Here is a 24,118-nt window from a genome sequence, read left to right as displayed (position 1 = left end):
TCAAAGTCCAATTATCTGGAGAGATCTGCTCCTCCTCTACGAACCAAGGGGAGATGCGGTTTAATGTACCCAGAAGTCTAGCTATCTGTTCCCAAGTTATAAGTAGCCTTTGTCCTTCTATCAGCTTAAGCATGCTTTCTATAGCGCCACTCCTAGGTGGGGTTAAAGGGGTTGGGGGCAGGGATGGGGAATCTTTAGCTAGCATCTGTTCCATTTCAGTCAAAAAAAAAAAAAGATTACTAGTTTAGTTTTTAAAAAAATAAGTTCCCTGTTTGTCTATTAAGTTCCTGGTCACCAGAGACTTCTTCAGTGAAAGTAGGGTCCTTGGTTCCCACGCTTGGGTGCCAAATGTGATGGCTGCGTATTTTAAAATCAGCTGGAGTCAGGAATTCAGGTTAGGGGAAAATCGTCAATCTTGATTCTCAGTAGAGATGAAGAAAGATCGGAGGTAGAAGGGAATCAGCAATAGCAATGTGTGCAGCTGAGTCAAGAAGCTAGCCAGACCAGAAGCCACAAGACCAGTAGCCACCAGAACAGAACCCAGCCAGCAATCTCTCTTCCTGCCCCTCTGCCTCCACCCATCAAAATCGTCATTTTCTATACAACAGATCAGGACTTGCACAGAGAGTGGGCAGGGTCCATTCTTTCTCCAAGCATATATATTAATAGAGTATAGTCCAATTAGTATTTAGCCTCACGTGCTTGGGACCTCAGTGCATCAACTCAAGCCTCAGCCCATTACATGACATGGCTTTTTTTTTTTTTCTCTTATCTAGTATACCCAATATTTTTGGTCTCCCTTTCAAGATCATTATCCATGTCCTGTAGTAATACATGAGTGTACTCCATGATTTAGACCTGAGTTTTTTTTCTTTCTTTTAAGTACTTTCTCACTGATCTCATCACTTCTCATGAATTCAACTCTCACCTCCTTAACAAATGATTTTTCAGTCCTTATTATTCTCCTGAGCTCCAGTAGCACATCTCTAACTATCTGCTATATATCTTTATCTAGATTTCCATAGGCATCATAAATTCAGCATGTCTAATGAGCTTTTGCTCTTTTTTCCCCCATTTTTTGGAGCGATTAAATTAAAAAAAAAAAAAAATATATATATATATATATATATATATATTTACATTTTTTTCAAATAGAAAATCACAAAAATTTCTTCCTCTTATAGATGCAGGGAGGCACTGTGGTAAAACAGACAATATTCTGGCTGATAGTAGGGTACATGATTTCTATAGTTCTGATTCTATTGGTAGCTAAGTATGTGTAATATTGGGCAAGTCATTTTCCCATTCATTATTCTCAGTTTTTGCATCTGTAGAAGGGGGGAGAAGGAGACTGCCTGACAAAGATTTCTAAAGCTCCATTTCTGGTATAGTTTATTCACAAGCTTCCAATTTCTTATTCCTCTAGGATCCTTTTACCTAATTTACTATTCAGGATCTCAGTTTTTTTTTTTTTTTTTTTTTTTTTTTTTTAACCCACTTGGCTCATGAACAGAAATCTGTTCTCTAGGGTGTAGCTTAGTCCTAACAAATATTAAGACTTAGAACCAAATAAAGCCAGGCCTTGTGTGTCAGATTAGTTCAGAACAATTAAACTCCTTTCACTAAGCCAGTTTTTAAAAAAGAAATTTTGTCAGTTTAATTGAAAGAGTGACTTGATCCAAGAAGATGGAGGACTACAACCAGTATCTTGGATCCTCCTTTGAGTTATCCCATCCAGGATTTATTTAAAAGAGAAAGGAGAAAACTTAGAACTGGATTCGTTGTTGAACTTAATCTGGTGAAGTTGAATTGCATGCAAGATGAATGGGAAGCCCTTCCATGAACAGAAGAATAACTACACTCTGTCCTACAAATTGTCTCCACTGTCTCTCACCTTTCTGTCTATTTCTTTTGAGTCATTCATTACCGTTATTCCAAGTTTGAATTGTAGGAGTGTTCCATGACTCTTTTTCTTTATCCCATTTAGCAAATAATTTGTGTCTGATATTTCTATATTCTTATATATGTCCATATTGTCCCCTTCTCCTTATTGTTGATTATGATAAAAGGATTGCTTTGTTAAGAATTTTTTGCTGTCTTGTTTTTTTTTTTTTTCCCAACAAAATATCTCTCATTTACACATTAAAAAATAGTTAAAGATTCATTGAAAAATGTAACATTGTTTGATTTTTAAAAACCAAACAACTATCTGACAAGGCATAAAATAGGATGCTGAATACCTATCAGAGATGATTACTATTGTGATGGAAAAAAAGATCCAGCTAGTCCAAATTGAAGAGTGGTTTCCCTGTGAGTATTTAGGTTTTTCAGACATTACTGTTTATGGATGATATTGTGGCTGTCAATCTCTGGGATATTGTGGAAATTCCCAGAAGACATTGTTCATTTACAAGTACTTAGCTTGATCATGTCTTTTGTCCAAGTTATGAAATATATTTGGATAGAAAATCTATGGAATTTTTCTATCAATATATATGTCTGAGATATGGTATAAATGAACAGACGGTATAGATGAACAGACAATTAGGTCAGGAGTTGAACAGGAGGAGAAAAATAGGGTTAGTTTGCTTTCAGGGTATTGCAAGATTCCTTCCATGATTACCATGAAAAGAAAGACCCCTATTTTGTACTACTATTATTCTGTTGTATTACAGTTTTGTAGCTAGACATAGAATATAATAATCTCTGAAGAAATAAAAATAAATATCACAGAGGACAATGAAGAAGCATAAAGTAGATTAGGACAGATTGCAAATCTTTGAGGAATTGGAGTAAAAGATCTTATCAAGGCTGTGTTTAAAAATAGGAAGAACAGATGAGCTAGTTGGTCATGTGATGATGGCAGTGACTGACAGTTGGATATCAAGTGCTCCATTCACACTCTCAACAATGAAAAATAAAAACTGAGGAACACCTTCAGTATATTGGTGAAAATCTGGGCAAGACTAAGATCTGATCATTGGAGGAAAATTCCAAAATTATAAAATTGAATATCCCTCGAGCCTATGGTAAGTACATAATTCTTGTTGATTTGATAGTTAATTTAACCCTACTTTTCTTGAATCTAATCCCTTCTCACAATAGAACCATCTTAATCTGAGGGACTTCTGTAGTAGTGACCTAATTAGTCTCTTGGCAGTCAGTCTCTCCTCCATTCTGTCTTCCAAAAAAGGATCAAGTTGATATTCCTAAAATGCAGGTCTGACCTTGTCACTTTCTTGATTGAAAAACTTCAATGGCTTTTGTAGGGTAAAATATAAATTCCTATCTTGGCACTTAATCTTCGCAGTCTGATCCAATCTCTCTTTTCAGGATGATTATTCACTCCTCCCTCCTAGCTTTATGGACCTAGATAATATGATTGTAGAACCTTGAAATATGATTTCTAAACCCTAATTTTATTTATGGTTACCAATGTATATTAAATAATTTGTTCTTTTTATTCTTTGCTTTAGATTAGGATAATGTAATCCAAATTTATTTTACAATCAGTATTTAAAGCACTGTGCTCAGGTTCATGTACTTGGTATTTTTTAAGATAACTTTTCCCAGTATAATTGATTTCCCTTATAATTCTGTACATTTTGTTTCATATATTATATATTTAAAAACATTCTGAGAAAGGTTCATAGACTTTACCAGCTTCCTGATAAGTTGGTTATTGCTTTTTATTCTCAAAGAGGACTAAAATGATATCACTATGTTAGAGTCAAGTGTGTCCGCTTGTGACTGATAAGACCAATATAAGCTCAAAATGCTGTGCCACAGGTTGGACACAAATAACAAATAGTCCATATGAACATCTGGGGTAGTTTCTCTAATTTTGCACATCTCTGTGCAAAATATTCTGTGGGCTAAATTCAGTTCTGCTTTGCTCATAGAACACAGCACTTTCTCTATGAGGCATACCATGCTGGGCAGTTCTGTGCTAGTGTGTTTCCTAGGAGTCTGTGACATCCACAAAAACAAAAAGTTACTTCATCTTTTTGTTTATTTTAAAATTTTTTTTCTCTTTTTGTTTATTCAGTTCTGGATCTGTTTTATATAATATATAATTGAGAAAAATGACTATTTTTATTATTGAACTGATTGGAAAAAGTAGATACTCATAAAAATTTATCACAAGAACTCAAATTCCTTAATTATAAGAGACATGCTATACTGGGTAGAAGTAAGGAATAGTTTCTCCCTCCCCCCTGCCCCTAGGTGAACTAGGACCAAAATGATTTCCAAGAAAAAGGATCTTGTTTTTCAGGCTTCTGAAAAGTACTTTAAATTTTTTTATTTAAATAAATTATATTTTGACAATTATTCTTTAATACACTATTTGACAAAGGTATACCTTTCATGCTTATTTCTCATTTGATGAAAGAATGTAGAGATTGTAATGCTGCCTTGTTTTTTTTTTTCTTTTTTACCAAGATGCTTTGTTTTTCTCTTAGCTGTTGCATATTGTTTCCCTATATAGTTAGCATTTTATAAATCGGGAAAGATGGATTGTTTTGTCTCTTCCCCAAGGTCAAAGATTGCATTAATGGCAAAACAAAGGATATAACTTTGCTAACTTTTGTCTGTTGATCTTTTCCCAGATACTTATGATTCTTAAGTAAGATTATATTATAATACATATACTACTTTCTATTAAAAATTGGTAATGTTGTCCAGAATGGGTCATAAGACTTCATAGATAAATCCTTATTTAATGACTTGAGTCTTTTAATTCCATTGAAATTTATATTATTTAAATTCTTCAGATCCTTTTAATTCCTTGATGGTTCATTGTTATTATTTTGAATAGATCAATCATTCTCCCTGCCTTTTTTTTAAATGAAAAAATAACCTGTGAATATGAGATGATTGATTTCCCTATTTTATCTTTTCTTGATAATTGTACTTATTTATCTTTCTTATGCTTTTATTGAGTATTTCCAAGTCAAGTAATCTGCTTTCTTCTGTTTCATTGATTTATTTGCTTTTGGAATTACTTAGTTTTTTTTTTTTTTGTTGAATATTTATCTTTTTCCATTGATTATTAGCCTGTTTTATAAGTTGTTTGATTTGGAGTTGGCAGGTATGGATCTATTTACCTTTAAATTCTATTATTCAATCCCAGCTCTGATTTCCTATTACTCCTTTGCTTTTCCTTCATATTCAAAGGTTTTCCTCTTGATTACTTGCAAAATTTGTTGCTTATTAATAGAATTATTCAATTTAACTGCTATGTATATCTTAGACTTTTCCATGTGGGGATATAGTTTTTGGGTAGTGGTCTATGAGTTCCCTCAATTTGTTGTCTTGTTGTCTGTATTCAGAAATTCTAGAAAGTTTTCTGTTATTGTTTACTGTGTTTTGGTGATTAAAAATGATTCTAAAATATGAAAATTTTTATAAATTGCAATTATTTAACAAAAAAGTATTTTCCTAACAATTAGAGCATATAAACATAGTATTTATTTTTTAATTATCAATGTTTATCTATTATCTATGTTGGATTGATAAATATATCCTCATGTAATTGTTTTTTTAGACAAAATTGAAGAAGCACAGAAAGAACTTAATGAGGCTGAAGATTCACAAAAAGGTGAGTCTAATTCACAAAAAGGTGAGCATAGACGAAATGATGAGTGGATTGCACAGCCATTTTTTAAAAGTTTGTCCCTGAAACTGAAAATGGACAGACCTTAAAATCACTTAATGATAACCAAAATGCAGGTTTACACTTCTTGGGAGGTTGAACAGATTTTAAAATATTGCCATCTATTATTTGAAAAATTAGTTTTAGAAATCAGCTCTTATTTAATGATAACAGTTGATGACTTTGAAAATCCTCACAATTAGAACTGATCCTGATCATTGAGAACAGGAACCGGTTGTCCTTTAACTTGTATTTATGTCCCTAGTACTTGCACTTAGGAAGCACCTGATAAATGCTTGTTAGTGGTATAAGACTGGGAGAAGCAAATCTGTTTCATGTATTATTAGCATTCATAATTTGATCACGTGATAGGCCAATTGTTTTGTTAGGTCATTCATACATTTCTGTGATGATGTCATTTATTCCACTTTTTTTTTTTTTGCATTCTTTTTTAGTCTGCTCATGCCTACCATAACCTTTCTATTGCCTTTTGGGTATTGTTTGGCTTCTACTGTCTCTTAATGTGTAGGTGCAACATCACCAAAAAAATCTTGATGATGAATAGATGATTTGTTTGAGACATTTGAGGCTATTCAAAAGTGAATAGGCAATTCAGAGGCAAATTAAGAGTATTCTTCTGTTTCATTCTGCCTGGTTGATTGTCCACCTGTAATGTTTGTACCATATATATATATATGAATGGACTCCACATATTTACACTTAACTTATGTTTTAATTTAGATAACCAATATATGAATGGACTCCACATATTTACACTCAACTTATGTTTTAATTTAGATAACCAATGTTCAACTTTTAGTTTTTCCTTGCATTTATAATTAGGTTAAATTCTTCAAATTATTTCAGAGCTTATTTTGTAAGTCCTATGTTGTTCCTGACCTTGATATGCCATGAATGTGATGTACTCTGAAAGCCAGGGCACATGGAGAACTTTTTCATCTTATAGAATATTCTTGCATTTGGACTCTATAATGTATTCTCCATTATTCTTATTATATATTCTCTTTTTCTTCTGGTTCTGTTCTCTTCACTTTGGGTCAAATCATATAAATCTCAAGTTTTTCTGAAACTATCCCTTCAATCATTTCTTGGAATTCATAGACTGTCTTTTGTTCAGACATTTCCCAATTGAGAAGCAATCCCTTAGTTTCTAGTTCTTTGCCACAAGAAAAAGAGCTGCTATAAAAGTGTTTATGCATTTGGGTTGTTCTTCTCTTTCATTGATCTAATATTCAGTAGTGATAATATGGAGTCAAGGAGTGTATATAATTTTGTAATGTACTTCCAGATTGATAGCCCAATTTTCTTGCTGTTTTCTACTGAACTTTATTTTTTTTTAAAGTGTGAAATTAGTTCTTTTGTCATAAAATTATTTTTAAAATGAGTAATAGCAACTTTTTTTTGTTTTCATCGTTCAGGTGAGTCAGACACTGGGAGTTATTTTTTAAGTAGGAGTTATTTTTAATTTGTGTAGATTTAGTAGGTAGAGGAGGCAATATATACAGTAAGGGCATATATGTATATGCAGGTCTGAATTTGGGGAAGGACATTTTGGAAGGCTATACATATCATTAGTTTTAATCAAACAAGATTAATCAAAGAGAGCAAATTAGAAGTGAAGTGGGAACTGTGGACAAGCAGAAGGTAGTAGTCAGGAAAGGAGTGCCAAATAGATTTAGGCCTAATTCCTTTAAAGTGGCAGAAAGGACCAGATTAGGTTATAAATCCCTCTGTTTTCTTCCACATTATTGTTTAGATCTCTATAATATGTGGTTCAGCATATGTAGTTAATTATAATGTTGTCTTGTTATTTATTATGCTACTGTACTATTTTTTGCACATTGATGGATATAGTAGGAAAATTAGAGATTTTAAAAGCTAAATTTAGCAAAAGCAAATATCAAAAATACAGCATTGGAATATTTAAAGAAAAAATATGGGGATTTTAGTTAGATTTATAAATAATTGAGTCTTTTGTTAAGTTCCAGTCTCTCCTTAGGAACCTCTAATTGTAATATTCATTTATTCATTCATTTGTTTATTTTGGCGTAAAGCATTTGGGATAAAATGACTTGCCTAGGATCACTCAGCTTACCAGCAAATATCAGGTGTCTGAGGTTGGATTTGAACGTAGGTGCTTCTGAATCAAGGTCCAATGCTCTCTATCTACAGCACCACCTACCTGCTTCTAATTGTAATATTTATTTTGTAATTTTATTTTTGTAATATTTTGTAAAAATTTTGTTTTGCGATATTAAAACCACTTAATTTTCTAAAACTCTTTTCACCCTATATTATTCATACTATAGCATTTTGGTATAAATATCAGTACTTTTCTTGAGCAGGAAAGAATAACCATTTGGGCACCCTCAATACCCAGGCCTAACGCACCTTCTGCCAAACAAAGGACAGAGTTCGATCAGCAACCCTGACCCAGTACCCCTACTTCTCCCCAAGTCACTCTATAAGAACATCAGCAGCAGTAGACCAGAATTTTCCTACTTGAGACTCTGTGCCTGTGGAGTGGGTTCTACCTGCAGCATCTCTCCCTCCCTGCTAATAGGAATGATCAATGTACCTCACTATCATCCAGCAAAAATATCACTTGGTGACTGTACTTTTATTTTTGATTGTTCTTAATATGCTTATAGTTAACAATGCCTATTCACTAAAGATCCATTGTATTTCCACTTCTGTGTGTGGCTGAGGTAGAGTGAAGATGGTTATAGAATTTCAAGTGGGAGGTTGAGGGAATATCAACATTGGATGCTGAAATCCTTCAGTATAAATAGGGCAGGATTTTTGGAGGAGAGGAAAACCTGTCTTTCTGAAGTGTCTCTCAGTGACATCATGAGTGTCTGAAGATTAAATTATTAGCTCTATGCCAGTGACTCCCAAATCTATATATCTAACCCTGTTAACTCTCTTGAGTTTTGATTTTACATCAATTGCCTTTCAGCCATTTCAAACTGGATATTCTGGGAATATCTCAAACTCAGTTTGTTTAACATTAGAAGTCTTTTTCTTCCTATCCAAACTTACCCTTTCTTTTCTTTTTTTTTAAATTAAAAAAAAAATTTTTTTATTAAAGCTTTTTAACTTTCAAAAGACATGCATGGATAATTTTTCAACATTAACCCTTGTAAAACCTTATGTTCCGATTTCCCTCCCTCCTTCTGCCCCCTGTTCCCCTAGATAGAAAGTAGTCCAATATATGTTAAACTTGGTAAAAATATATGGTAAATTCAATATACGCTTATGTATTTATACAATTATCTTGCTATTCAAGAAAAATCAAATCAAAAAGGAAAAAAAGGAGAAAATAAAATGCAAGCAAACAACAAAAAATGCTGTGTTGCGATCCACATAGTTGTTACTGTATACAATGAACTCCTAGTTCTGCTCATTTCACTTGGTATCAATTCCTGTAAGTCTCTCCAGGCCTTTCTGAAATTATTCTGCTGATTGTTTCTTATAGAACACTAACATTCCATAACATGCATATGCCACAACTTATTCAGCCATTCTCCAAGTGATGAGCATCCACTCATTTTCCAGTTCTTGCCACTACAAAAAGTGCTGCCACACACATTTTTGCACATGTGGGTCCCTTTCTTTCCTTTAAGACGCTGGATCAAAGGGCATGCACAGTTTGATAGCCATTTGATCATACTTACAAATTGTTCTCCAAAATGGTTGGATCACTTTACAACTCCACCAGCAATGTATTACTGTCCCAGTTTTCCCACATCCCCTTCAACATTCGGCATTATTTTTCCTGCCATCTTAGACAAACTGAGAGGTATGTAGTGGTACCTGAGTTGTCTTAATTTGCATTTCTATAATCAATAATGATTTAGAGCACTTTTTCATATGACTAGAAATGGTTTTAATTTCTTCATCTGAAAATTGTTCATATCCTTTGAGCATTTATCAATTGGAGAATGGCTTGAGTTCTTATAAATTTGAGTCACTTCTCTATAATTTTACAAATGAGGTCTTTATCAGAACCTAAGAATGTAAAAATGTTTTCCCAGTTTATTGCTTCCCTTCTAATCTTGTCTGAATTAGTTTTGTTTGTACAAAAACCTTTTAACTTAATATCAAAATTATCAATTTTTTGTTCAGTAATTATTTCCAGTTCTTTATTGGCCACAAATTCCTTCCACAGATCTGAGAGGTAAACTATATAAGTTGCTCATATCATCACTCTTTATGTCTAAATCATGAATCCATTTTGACTTTATCTTGGTATAGGGTGTTAGGTATGGGTCTATGCCTGATTTCTGCTATACAAGTTTCCAATTATCCCAGAAGTTTTTGTCAAATAGTGAGGTTTTATCCCAAAAGCTGAGTTTCTGTGTTTGTCAAACACTAGATTAATATACTCATTGACCATTTTGTCCTGTGAACCTAAGCTATTTCACTGATCATCTACAATATTTTATAGCCAGTACCAAATGGTTTTGATGACCGCTACTTTGTAATATAGTTCTAGATCAGGCAAAGGTAGGCCACCTTCATTTGGATTTTTTTTATTAATTCCCTTGAAATCCTGGACCTTTTATTCTTCCAGATGAACTTTGTTATTATTTTTTCTAGATCTTTAAAATAATTTCTTGGGAGTTTGATTGGTATGACACTAAATAAATAGGTTAATTTAGGTAGTATTGTCATTTTCATATTAGCTGAGCCTACCCATGAGCATTTGATATTTTTGCAAGAGATTAGATCTGACTTTATTTGTGTGGAAAGTGTTGTATAATTGTGTTTATATAGTTCCTGACTTTGCCTTGACAGGTAGACTCCCAAATATTTTATATTATTTACAATTATTGTAAATAGAATTTCTCTTTGTATCTTTTGCTACTGGACTTTGTTGGTAACATATAGAAATGCTGATGATTTATGTGGATTTATTTTGTATCCTGTAACTTTGCTAAAGTTGTTAAGTTATTCCTAGTAGTTTTTTAGTTAATTCTCTAGGGTTCTCTAAGTATACCATCATATGATCTGCAGAGAGTGTGATAATTTTGTTTCCTCATGACGTACTCTAATTCCTTTAATTTCTTTTTTCATTTATTGCCAAAACTAACATTTTTTTTTCCTTTTTTTTTTGCTGAAGCAATTGGGTTTAAGTGACTTGTCAGGGACACACAGGAAATGTTAATGTCTGAGACTAGATTTGAACTCGAGTCCTTCTAACTTCAGAGATGGTGCTCTATCCACTGTGCCACCTAGCTGCCCCTCAGAACTAACATTTCTAATACAATATTGAATAGTAATTGTGATTTATACAATTATCTTGTAATGCAATTAAATAAATACTAAGCATTTATTTTTGTATATAACCTTGTTTTCACCCTTGATCTTGTTGGGAATGGTTCTAGTTTATCCCTATTACACACAATGCTTGCTGATGGTTTTAAATAGATGCTGCTGATCATTTTAAGGAAAAGTTCATTTATTCCTATACTCTCCTGTGTTTTTAATAGGAATGGGTGTTGAATTTTACCAATTGCTTTTTCTTCATCTATTGAGATAATTATATGATTTTTGATAGTTTGGTTATTGATATAGTCAAATATGCTAATAGTTTTCCTAATACTGAACCATCCTTGCCTTCCTGCTATAAATCCTACTTGGCCATAATGTATTATCCTAGAGATGACTTTCTGTAATCTCTTTGCTAATATTTTATTTTAAGAATTTTGCATCAATATTAGGAAAATTGGTCTGTAGTTTTCTATCTCTGTTTTCACTCTACCTCATTTAGATATCAGCACCATATCTGTGTCATAAAAGGAATTTGGTAGGACTTCATTCCCTTTTTTTCCCACATAGTATGTATAGTGTTGGAATTAATTGTTGTTCAAATGTTTGGTAGAATTCATATGTAAATCCATCTGGCCCAGTAGATTTTTTCTTAGTTGAGTAATAGCTTATTCTATTTCTTTTTTTTTCTAAAAATGGGTCTATTTAAGTAATTTATTTCCTCTAATGTTAATCTGGGCAATCTATATTTTTGTAGGTATTCTTCCATTTCACTTAGATTATCATATTTATTGACATATTGTTGGACAATATAACTCCTAATTATTGCTCTAATTTCCTCTTCATTGGTGTAAAGTTCTCCCTTTTCATTTTTGAGACTAATAATTTGATTTTCTTCTTTCCTTTTTCTAATCAAATTAACTAAAGGTTTATCTGTTTTGTTTTTTCATAAAACCAACTTTTAGTTTTATTTCTTCAATAGTTTTCTTTTAATTTCGTTAATCTTTTATTTTCAGAATTTCAAATTTGGTATTTAATTGGGAGTTTTTAATTTGTTCTTTTTCTAATTTTTTTTAGTTGCAAGCTCAATTCATTGATTTTCTTTTTCTCTATTTTATGCAAATAAGCATCTAGTGATATAAAAGCTGCAACCCATAAATTTTGGTATGTTGTCCCATTTTTGTCATTCTCTATTAATGAATGACATTCATCATTCAATGGATGAAATTATTGATTGTGTCAATGATTTGTTGTTTCACCCATTCAGCCTTTAGGATTAAATTATTTAGATTCCAATTAATTTTTGGTCTATTTTCCCCTGGCCTTTTATTGAATATAATTTTTATTGCATCATGACCTGAGAAAAATGCATTTACTATTTCTGCCTTTCTGCATTTGATTTTGAGGTTTTTATGGACTAATGCATGGCCAGTTTGTATAGGTTCCATGTATTGCTGAGAAAAAGGCATAAGCCTTTCTGTCTTCATTCAATTTTCTCCAAAGGTCTATCATCCCTAATTTTTCTAGGATTTTATTTACCTCCTTAACTTCTTTTTTTTTTTAATTTATTTTGTGGTTCAATTTTTCAACTTCTGAGAAAGCAAGGCTGAGATCCTCACTAGTATAGTTTTGCTGCCTGATTCTTCTTGCATTTCTCTTTACTTATCTAGGAATTTGGATGTGTACCACTTGGTGCATATGTATTTAGTATTGATATTACTTCATTATCTATGATATCTTTAAGTAGGAAATTTTCTTCCTTATCTCTTTTAATTAGATCTAGTTTTGCTTTTGTTAGATCTGAGATCAGGATTGCTACCCCTGCTTTTTTTTACCTCAGCTGAAGCATAATTGATTCTGCTCTAGGCTTTTACATTTATTCTAAATGTATCAGTATAATATTCTCTCTAAAATGTAATATTCTATGTTGAGGTTTTCTTGGGGTTTCTGGAGGCAGCCTTTGTTTCAATTCAGTAGTCACCACAAACGCAGCCAGGGGTTAAAGTCCAAATCCTTTATTGTCTCTTTCCAAATCTTGTCTCCTTTCCTGCAGCCTGGTTAGCTTTCTTATAGTCCAGATCCTTTATTATCTACTTCCCGAGGCTGGGCAGCTTTCTGGAGAGTCTTTCAATCTATACTTGGTTCCAAGAGCTTCAGCTCCCACCTGCCTTCTCTGGCTTCTGAATCTCCTTTGAATCCTGTCTGAGGCTCCTAACTTATATCCCCCATACTGAGTACAAACCAATCATTATATCACTAGGAAACCATTATTTGTTGTAGGATTAAATCATTGCTAAACTAGATTTAACCATTGTCTCCTCAATTCCACTTAGTACCTTTTTTCAAGTTCTGGCCCATAACATATTAGTCTACTTTAAATGAGTTTCTTGTAAACAATAAATTGTAGGATTCAGGCTTTTAATACATTTTCCTGTTTCCATTTTATGAGGGATTTCATCCTATTCACATTCACATGTAAAATTACTGTCTCTGTATTTCCTACCATCCTGTTTTACCCCCTGTTATATTTTTCTCTTCCCCTTCCCCTGATTACCCTCTCCCTTAAACAGCCCTCTTTTGCAGCCCCTCCCTTTTTTGATACCTTTCCCCTTCTGTTGTTAGCCTGCCCCATTCTTTTCCTTCTTCCCCTCCTACTTCCCTCTAGGGTGACACAAACTTCTCTGTGAAGCTAAATATGTCCTATATTCTCTCTTTGAGCCAAATTTGATGAAAGATACACACAATGCTCCCTCTCCCTCTCTTCTTTCTCTCATTACAATAGGTCTTTTTGCTTCCTAATGAGATGGAATTTACCTCATTTTAACTCCATTTTCCTCTTCTTCCAGTAGAATCACCATTTCTCCTCTAATTTCTTTTTAAAATCATCATAGTAAAATCAAATTATACCTATACCCTCTAAGTATACCCATAATAGAGATATAGATCTCAGGATTTAAACATAGAATCTTCCCATTTAGGGATATAAGCTTTTTAACTTTTAAAAGAAAGTTATTTTTTGTTTCCTTTTTTACTTTTTTATGCTTTTCTTGAAGTTCTTTATTTGAAGGTCAAATTTTCTATTCAGCCTCGAGTCTTTTCATCAGAAATAGATGAAATTCACCTATTTTATTGAGTTCATCTTTTTCCCTGAAAGATGATACTCAGTTTTGCTGGATATTTGATTCTTGGCCACAATCCAAATTCCTTTGCCTTTCTGGAATATCAAATTCCTTGCCCTTCAATCTTGTAAAGTAGAAGCTGTTAGGTCCTGGATAACCCTGATTGTGGCTCCTTGATATTTGAATTGTTTCCTCGTGGCTGTTTGCAATATTTTCTCCTTGATATGATAATTCTGAAACTTAGCTACAGAGTGTTCCTTGGAGTTTTCATCTTGGGGTCTCTTTTAGGAGAAAATACGTGAATTCTTTCAATGGCTATTTTATCCTCTGGTTCTAGGATATCCAGACAAGTTTTCTTGATGATTTCCTGAAAGATGATGTCTAGGCTCCTTTTTTCATCATGATTTTAAGGAAGTCCAATAATTCTTAAGATTGTATCTCCTAGATGTATTTTCCAGGTTGGTTACTTTTCCAATGAGCTATTTTACATTTTTTCCTATTTTTTCATTTTTGTTTTGTTTTGTTTGACAGATTCTTGAAGTCTCATTGATAAATTCACTCCCATTTGTTCAATTCTAGTTTGTAATGAATCATTTTATTCAGTCAGCTTTTTTTATCTCCTTTTGCATTTGGCCAATTGAACTTTTACATGAAGTGTTTTGTTTGTATTTCACAGATTTTGTTTTTCAGTCAATTGGTTTCTTTTTCATATCTATTTTGTAAGCAGTTATATGTTTTTTCCATTTCATCAAGTTTATTTTTTAAAGGAGATTTCTTCAGCTAATCTCTGATTTTTCTTTTCCATACCCTTTGGCAAAGATGTCTTTTCCTTTTCCTTTTTCTTCTAATCTCTTTTAATATCCTTTTTGAATACTTCCAAGAGAGCCTTTTGAAATGGAGACCAACTCATATCACCCTTTGGGGTGTTGATTTACCTTTAGGATTCTCAGGATGGTGAGGTCTGTCCTTCTTTCTCCATAAAAGCTGTCTATGGTCAAAGTTCACTTTGCTTTTTTTGCTCATTTTTTTTAAAAAAAGATCGTGGTCTGCTCTTAAGATAAAGGGGCCAGCACTTTAATTTGCCCTGGGGCTGTTCTTCTGACTGACTTCCTGAGGCTGGGTAAGTGGGGCCAGATCCTGCATTCTTCTGGGGCTCAGTGGCTCACAATTTGCCCTTTTTTTTTGGCTTTTGGGTGTCTTGCAGCAAATCTGCTAATCACCAGTTTGCAGCCAGGACAGAGTAGTCTAAGAGGCTCACAGAAGATTCCCAGGTGTGTGAATCTGCAACACTTTGACTCCGTGCCCCAGCTCCCTGCATTGTGGCCTGGGTATGGCAGCCTCTTCCCCTGCCTGATTGAAACAGACCTTTCCTGAAGTTCTTCCACAGTATCTTCTTCTGGAAATTTGTTGTACTCCAAATATTTGTGGGTTCTTTCACTCCAAAGCCTCCAGTTTAGAGGCTTAATCTGCTAATTTGAGGGAAGTTTGGAGGTCACCCAGACACTTGTGGGCTCTCTGCCATCTTGTCTCTGTCTTCTCCCCATGTTTTATTTTTGAACCTTCCTATTTCTGTTGAAGGTACCATCATTCTTCCAGACTCCTAACTTTATAATCTCAGTGAGCTCATCACTTTCTTTTAGTCTACATATTCAGTCAGTTGTCAAATTTTTACACTTCCCCTGAGTTTTATCTTTCTCAGTTTTCTGACAGTGGCATTAGCAATCTTTAATATTAATCATTTTACAGTCATATTTTGATTCTTTTCTCATTAGTCTTATATACCCAGTCTATTATTAGGTCCTGTCAAGTCTTCTTGCAAATTATTTTTTTTGCATTTGTCTTTTCATATTTCATTCTAGTCTCAGATCTCATTCCTTCTATCCATTACAATTTTAGCAACCTTCTGCTTTTCCCTTCTTATTGGTTTCCTGCCTTTCTCCCATTCATTTTTCAAATATAGTTATGTAATTTTTCTAGTTTAGCATTCTCATCAGATCACTACTGTACTACAAACAAAATCATTAAGGAATTTCTTATTGAGAACTCTGAAAAAATATAAACATTTTATCCTAGTATGTTTTCATTGTCTGCTTCTAGATTGTGTTTCCAAATTTATTGATGTATTTATTATTATATTATAATATAATATAATACATATTATTCATGTATTTAATTTTCTGGTCAAATCAAACCATTATTTCTATTGCTCTGCACATATCATCTCCCATGACTGGAATGTGTCTGTTTCCTGTCATCTCTGCCATTTGAAGCACCTTCTAGTTTTTCCCTTCTAACATTTCCCAGAGTATTTTGGACTTGAATCAAAGTTATTTGGACAAATGTCTTACGTTTGTTAATTCCAATTTTAACTGATAGTATCAGAATTAGGTTTTAATGTATTTATGGGTTGAAGGCAGTGTCACTAGCTATCCTGGGGATAAGATAGAATTGGGAGAGGAACCAGATAAGCCTTTTTTTTAGGAAACAAATTCTTTGGTCTTATATTATTAGTTCATTGTTTAAATGGATATGTTTTGAAAAGTCCTAAAATTAAGGTGTGACTAATAGTATAGTACTGTGGATTTTTTTTTTTTTTGCTTTTTGCTTTTTTGCTTATTTTTAAAGATTGAGGTCTGCTCTTAGGACAAAGGATAGATTATCCCAAAATTCTTCTACAGGTGACAGGGGCTTCATGCTGCTCTTGAGCTGGTGCTGCTGGCTTCCTTCCTGTATTGGATAGGCATGGCCAAATCCTGTTTATTACTCTGAAGTTCAGGGGCTCACTCTTGGCCTTCTGTACTTGCATTGGAGGTCTCACAGCTAGTCTGCTAATCCACTGGCCTCTGAACCGGGGCAGAGTAGCCAAGGCTGGTGTATTTTGGCTAAGAGCCTCCCACTCCATTCCCCTGCTTGGAGGCTTTTCCATCCTAGCCCTCCCTGCAGGGTGCCTATGCTGGGCCAATTCCCCTCCCTGCCCAATTGAGACAGATCTTTCTTGAAGTTATTCTAAAATATCTTACGCTGGAAATTCACTAACACTCTAAATATTTGTGGGTTCTATCATTTCAAAATCTGTTCAAAAAGGCTTGATCTGGTGATGATCTGAGAGAATCCAGGAAGAGCTCAGACAAAGAACTGTCTAATCTCTGCCATCTTGGCTCTGCCCCTCTGTTATATCTTTATGTGTTTTGATTTGTCAGTAGTGTTAAGATTTTTATCAGTTATTTCTGTTTTATTAATCCCAAGTAAGACCATAGCAACTTCTATGTCAGTTTTAACCAGTATTAAATTTGAGTATTTTCAAGAATTTATAATATTGATTTTTGGTATAGTACTCTCCTGATCCTACAAATTCTTCACCATTAAGAAGATATTTAGAAATAAAATGTTAGGAAATAATTTCCTCCTAGCTAACTTTAATGATTGACTTTCAACAAACTCCAAGTATTGTCTTCAAAGCTATGTTTCTAATAATATATAGTAGGGTTGCAGATTACATGCAATAACTTTGTGATGCATCATTTCTTTTGTAATAATATTTCCTATAATGAATTACAATCTGGTTTATAAATTGAACCTGTGAAGTAATACTTATATATGAGAAGTTAATTTTTTAAAATCCTGATAATTTAATCCCATTTCCTTTGGTTAAATTTTATGCTTAAGTTAATCAGTAGAATTATTTTACCATCTTTAAGTCAGTGGCTTTTAATATTTATTTCACAGGAAGTAAAAGTAATAATCCTATAATATATGTTCCTGAAGAGCAAGATATAAGGCTTTTTTGTTTTTCACTTTGCTCTTAGCACAGTACTTGGCCCATTGGAGGCAGTGATAATAAATGATGCTTAATTAAGTTGACTAAAAGTTTAAAAAAATTTTTTTTGATGGAATAATCAAGAGAATTTCAAGTGAATCATATGTGCCCTTTTAAGCAATGATTAAACCTAACCATGAATTTACTATATATGTAATAAATACAATGGCACTTTTTGCATATCCACAGTATCTTAAGGCATATAACATTTTCTACATTCCAAAGCTTTTATTTTATGATACCCAGTAGCCGATATTGGCATATGCGAAACCATATCACTGTATTTTTCTTTTGCTTAAACCTCAATATGCTTTCTTATTTGTAGATTTGGGGGCATAATTTGGCAATTGTGCTAGATTCAGTTTTATCAGTATTATACTTTTCTATAGAGATGACACAAAAATAAAACTGACAAGCATTCATTAAGCATTTAAATATGGAAGGAACCAGCATCTGAGGACGGTGGGAAAGAGTTCTTTCAGAAGTTGTGATTTGAGGTGAGTCTTAAGGGATTCTAAGATTTAGAAATAAAGAATAATAGTAGTGATAATAATATTAAATCAGGTATTGGAGACAAGTCAATACAAAGGCTAAAGTGTTGAGCAGGTATAGTTGGATTCTACAGAACACACTCCTGTAGAGCAATCAGTTGGATTAGAAGGAGAACCAAGAGAGAGCAAGATCATGAAAAGCCAAAAATTACCAAATATCCAAGGGAGGAGGAGGTGGTCCTCAGTCCAATCTAACAGAGAAGCCAATAAGAATAATAAGTGAGAAAAAGCCATTATATTACGAAAAATGAGAGATGATTGATAGCTGAAGAGAGCAATGAAGTAAAAATATGTAAATAATGAAATTGAAGCTAGATTGCAAAGGGCTTAGAAGTGTAAGAGAGGAAAGGCACTGGAGGCAGAGAATATACATAATATTTTCAAAGTGTTTAACTGAAAAAAGATAGAAGTCCTATATTTTTGTAGTAAGTAAGAAGGCACCACTGGACAAAGAGAAATTGAAAAATTAAAAGAAAGTCATAGTTGGGTCATTCTGCTGAAAAAGATGGAAAGAGAGGAGAATCTGAAGGTACTCTCTTTATAGAGAAAAAAAAGCCATCTCTTCACCAGAAATTAGATTGAAGAAAAAAGAGTGGAATTTGAAATGAATAGAAAGAATGAAGAGGAGAGAGGGCTTACAATAAATTTATCTTTTTTTCTTTTCCCAGTAAAATATAAGTTGAATTTTTAACTATGATGTTGGGAATTCGAAAAAGCTCCTATCAAGAATGGTACTGAATTATGGACAAAATTTGTAGTGGACATGGCACAGTTGTAGGACTTGATATCTAAATTAGTAAGAATAAATGGAAATATAATAAATATTTATAATAAATATATTTATATATATTTATAATATAATAAATATTCCTGGGAATAAATCCAGGACTATGATTTGGGAAAGTGTGACTCAAGGAAAGGGATATGGCAATATTTTCAATATTTTAACAATTAAAGTTTTTAATCAGCAAAAATATTATCTCCCTTCTATTCTCTATTGAGAATGGAAGAAAAGTAAAATTCCTAGTACAAATATGTATAAGCAAGTTAAATGAGTTTTCACATTTTCCTTATCTAAAAAAATGGTTGTTTTACTGTGCTCTGAGACTTTCACCTCTCAAGAAGTGGGTAGCTTGTTTCATTTGTCCTCTGAAATCATAGTTGTTCACTACATTGATTGAAGTTCCTAATTCTTTCAAGATTATTTGTCTTTTATGTATTTTTTCCTTGTTCTATTTACTATGTATTAATTTATACAGGTCCTCTTCCAGGCCCTCTGTCTTATTAATAGGATTCTTTATGATATCCAATGATGATAGTATTCAAAAGGGATGCATGTATCATCTCCTAATATTATAATGCAAACAATTTTATCCTAGTTTAGTTCTTATGATTATTCATGTTCTTTTCATTTCTAATCTCTGGGTGTACATTTCATAATGTCTATGAAGCCCTGATCTTTTTTATTAGGAATTTAGAATACTTCTATAATTTGTTTCCTTGGAAGATTATATTCAATTTTGCTGGTAAGATATTCTTGGTCATAGATGAATATTATATTCTAGTTTCTTCCTGCCCCATCTTTTTAAATGACAGCTGCTAAATTTTGTGTGATCCTTTCTTTGATTCCTCAGTATTTGAACCCTCTTTTTTCCTTTGTCTGGAACCTCTTTGTCTATAATGTTCTTAGAATTCATTTTGGAGCCTCTTTCAAGAGGTACCTGGTAGATTCTGTATTCATTTTGCCCTCTTATTAAGAAATCTGACAGTTTTCTTTTAAGATTCTTGAAATATGATGTTGAGAGGGGTGGGACCAAGATGACAAAAGTCAGTGAGTTTCCTGAGCTTTCCCCAAACCCTATCCAGACAACATTAAAATAATGCCTCAAAATGAATTCTAGAGTGGCAGAACCAACATAGGAGTGAAATAATTTTCCAACCAAGACAATTTAGGAGGTTGGCAAAAAAAAAAAAAAAAAAAAAAAAGTCTGTTTCATTGAGGGTGAGAGTGGGAACACAAGCCAGCTTAGACTTTCGCTAGCATAAGTCAGCTTTGAGAACCCTGCATCAGGGATCCAGTAGTGGCTCAGAGCAAGCCAGCAGCAGGCCTCAGTGTCAACGAAATTGACATCAGTACCTTCTGGAGGTGCTGGATGATTGATCAGAAGGAAATTACAGGAAATCCTTTCCTGGCACTAGCCATAGAATTTGTTGCATTGGCCATAATGGTTCTAGGTCACAGTCCTAGGGGCAAGGATAAGGATGAGCAGGACTAGCAGTTGCACAGTGAAAAAGAGTGTTTGTGTTTGTGTACAGTCCAGAGCACATGCCAGGAAAGCATTAACCATACTTCTCTTTAGATTATACCACTTGGAAGTACTGAAACTTTTAGACTCTCTAGAACTAGCCCTGAATGCAGAAGAGCCAAAAAGCTGAAGCTCAGGAACAGAGTCTAACTTTAATTAACATAAAGTTAAAAGTCAAGAAAAAGACTGGAAAAATGAACAAACATCAAAAAAGAACCTGACAATAGAAAGTTACTGTGGTGACATGGAATAACAAACACAAACTCAGAAGAAGACAGTGAGATCAAAGCACCTACATCCAAAGCCTCAAAACAAAATGTGAATTCATCTCAGGTCCTGAAAGAGTTCAAAAGGATTTTAAAAACCAAATAAAAGAGGCAGAGGAAAAATGGGAAGAATGAGTCAACAGCTTGGTAAAGGAGACATACTCAAAAAAAATAATGAAAAAAATAATACTTTAAAAAACAAAATAGGCCAAATGTCAAAAGAGACACAAACTCCATTGAAGACAAGAATTCCTTAAAAAACAGAATTGAGCAAATGGAAAAAGAGGCAAAAAAATTTGCTGAATTAAAGAACTACTTAAAAAGTAGAATTGGCCAAATGACAAAGGAGGCACAAAAGTTCACTAAAAAAATTAATTCCATAAAAATTAGAATTTGGCAAGTGAAAGCTAATGACTCATGAGATGTCAAGAAACAATAAAACAAAATAAAAAGAAGAAAAAATAGAAGAAAATGTGAACTATTTCATCAGAAAAACAACTGACTTGGAAAATTGATCAAGGAGAGTTAATTTAAGAATTACTGGACTACCTGAAAAAAAAAAAAAAAGAGCCCAGACATCATATTTCAAGAAATTATATATATATTTTTAAATTAAAATAAATATAAAATTAGAAAAAGACAGAAAAATAAAATAAAAAAGCAAAACAAAACAGAACATCATGGAAGATTAAAAATATGTAGAAATCTCCATTTCAAGAAAGCATATAATAATAGAAGAGATTATATTCATGAATGTCTGTCTTGTCTTTGCTTCCTTGTAGGTTATTGTATACTTTTTATTTTACACCCCCTTCTTATCTCCTCTCTTTCCCCAAGAAGACTATAGTTAAGCACAGATATATTTATATATACATTTATCTATTTATATATACATTTATCTATCTACCCACTCACATATATACATATATCTATATACATACATACCTACACCTACATAATACATACTTACATATACTCTTATATACACATACACATATAATATATACACATATACCTACATAATATATAGTTACATATGCTCACAATGTATATATAATATGTATACATTTACTCACATATAAACATGCATCTAAAAATGTTAATATGGCTAACATATAATGTAGATTTCTCTCTTGATTAACTATTGTTTGACTAAGATGAATAATTACTAGCCCTACTTTTTTTCTAATAAATTATTGATCCTTATGTAGTATTTCTATATACCTCTTATTTCCTATCCCTGCTAAGTCTTCTATTTTAATTCTGCTCCTTAACTTGCCCTGTAATTACTTAGTTCCCCCCCACCCCACTCATGGATTTCCTCCCTTATCTTCTCCCCCAACCTTTTCCTTCCATCTTTATTCCATTCCCATTAATCTGTACACTTTATCCTGTTGATCCAAATACCCTTCTATATCCCCATGTGTATTGTATGTTACTCTTTTCCTCCCTTTTTAATCCTTTTCTCTTTAATCTATATACTTTGTCTCACTACCATAACTCTATGCTCTTGTATATTTTACCTTATCTTTTATCCTTTGCCCATTAATCTGCACCTCATTCGTATGGCATAATTACTATTTTTGCCTTTTTCTAGATAATTTTGCTTTGTAGAATCAAATGACAGACAATTCTGTCCCAATCATTCTTTTGAGCTACCTCAGTCTTAAACTATGGTATACATTTCTATGTAAAAAACATAAAACAATTTGTCCATGTTGAGTTCCTTGAAATTAATCTTTGATATTGGCTCTAATATATTAAATTTTCTATAGTTCAGGTTTGGTTGGGACAGAGTCCTAAAAATCTGCAAGTTCATTAAATGTCCATAGTTTTTGATTTAGTATTATAGATAATTTTGCTGGATATGCTATTTTTGACCACAAGCCTTGTTCTTTTGATTACCAGGAGGTGGTCTTTTATTGTGACTGCTGATAAATTTTGTACAATTCTAATTGTAGCTCAAGCATATTTGAATTGGTTTTTGTTGTTGTTATGGTTATTTATATATTTATTTTTTCAAAATTTTCTTTGATCTTTGAAATTGCGCAATAATATTCCTGTGTGTTTTTCACAAGGATGTCTTTGACATGGGGATCAGATTTTTTTTTTTTTTGGTTTTTGTTTTGTTTTGTTTTGTTTTGTTTTTTTACATTGCCCTCATCTTCTGTCACTCCGGGCCAGTTTTCTTGGATTAGCTCTTGCATTATTGTGTCAAGGTTCTTTCTTTGGTCACAACTTTCAGATAACCCAATTATTCTTATATTTTTATCTGTTCTCCAGAGCTGTTGTTTTTCATATAAGATGTTTCACATTCTGTTCTATTTTTTCCATTCTTTTTATTTTGTTTTGTTATTTATTAGTCTCTTATATCTTCACTGGCTTCCTCTTACCTAATTCTAATGTTCAAAGAATTACTTCTTTATGACTATCTCCTTTTCTAGTTTAACTTTTTTTCCCCATAACCATTTTATTTTTTTTGGATGGTACTCATTTTTTTATTTACTTATTTGTTTGTTTGTTTATTAGTTTTCTTACCATCTCATTTTATAATTAAAGTCCATTTCTGCATTCTTCTATAATTTTTTTTTTTTTTCTGCCAGGTAGCCTTGTAACGTTAGTCTTTGGGGTAAAAGAGACTTTTTTTTTTACTTCACTGTCCTCTGAAGATAAATCCCAGTCTTCTCTATTACCATGGTTTCCTGTGGTTAGGTTTTTTTTTCCTTGCCTGTTGATTTTTTTTTTTAATTTTAAATAAGAACTGTTAATGTAAGCACCCTCTAATCCTGGGTTTGGGAGGATTGTACCTCTAGACTTCAGCTCTCCCTTTTGACCTGAAACTCCAAAACAAAAAGCTCTGCCTTCCTACACGTGCCTGTAACCATCAGTGTCCCTGCTCCACTGTTTTTAGATATGCTCCACTCATTAGATTTGCTGGTTTTTTCTTGTTCAGAGCCTTGTCTCAGCAGCACAGTGGGACCTGCTGTTCCTGCTCAGTAGAGTTTTCCTCAGTTTTCCTGGACTCAAACCCCCAGTTTTTTGATTCTATCAAAGAGGTGAAAATTCCTGTGGTTCTGGCTCCATTCAAAAACCCAGACTAGTCTCAGA

The 24,118-nt window shown here is 33.0% G+C and overlaps 1 protein-coding gene across 5 annotated transcripts in view; it reads left to right on the top strand.

Moving 5' to 3' along the window:
* Positions 1 to 24,118, top strand: part of HIVEP1 (HIVEP zinc finger 1) — a 173,122-nt gene that overhangs the window by 86,567 nt on the left and 62,437 nt on the right. For all 5 annotated transcript variants that reach the window (XM_023496336.2, XM_023496337.2, XM_031946846.1 and 2 more), the window contains exon 3: positions 5,549 to 5,602. In XM_023496336.2, the coding sequence (XP_023352104.1) occupies positions 5,549 to 5,602 (54 nt within the window). The remainder of the gene's footprint in view (positions 1 to 5,548; positions 5,603 to 24,118) is intronic.

The sequence above is a fragment of the Sarcophilus harrisii genome, chromosome 1, assembly GCF_902635505.1.
Source record: "Sarcophilus harrisii chromosome 1, mSarHar1.11, whole genome shotgun sequence".
Lineage (NCBI taxonomy): Eukaryota > Metazoa > Chordata > Mammalia > Dasyuromorphia > Dasyuridae > Sarcophilus > Sarcophilus harrisii.
The sequence above is the reverse complement of the archived record's forward strand: the minus strand, read 5'-3'. Positions and strand labels throughout refer to the sequence as shown.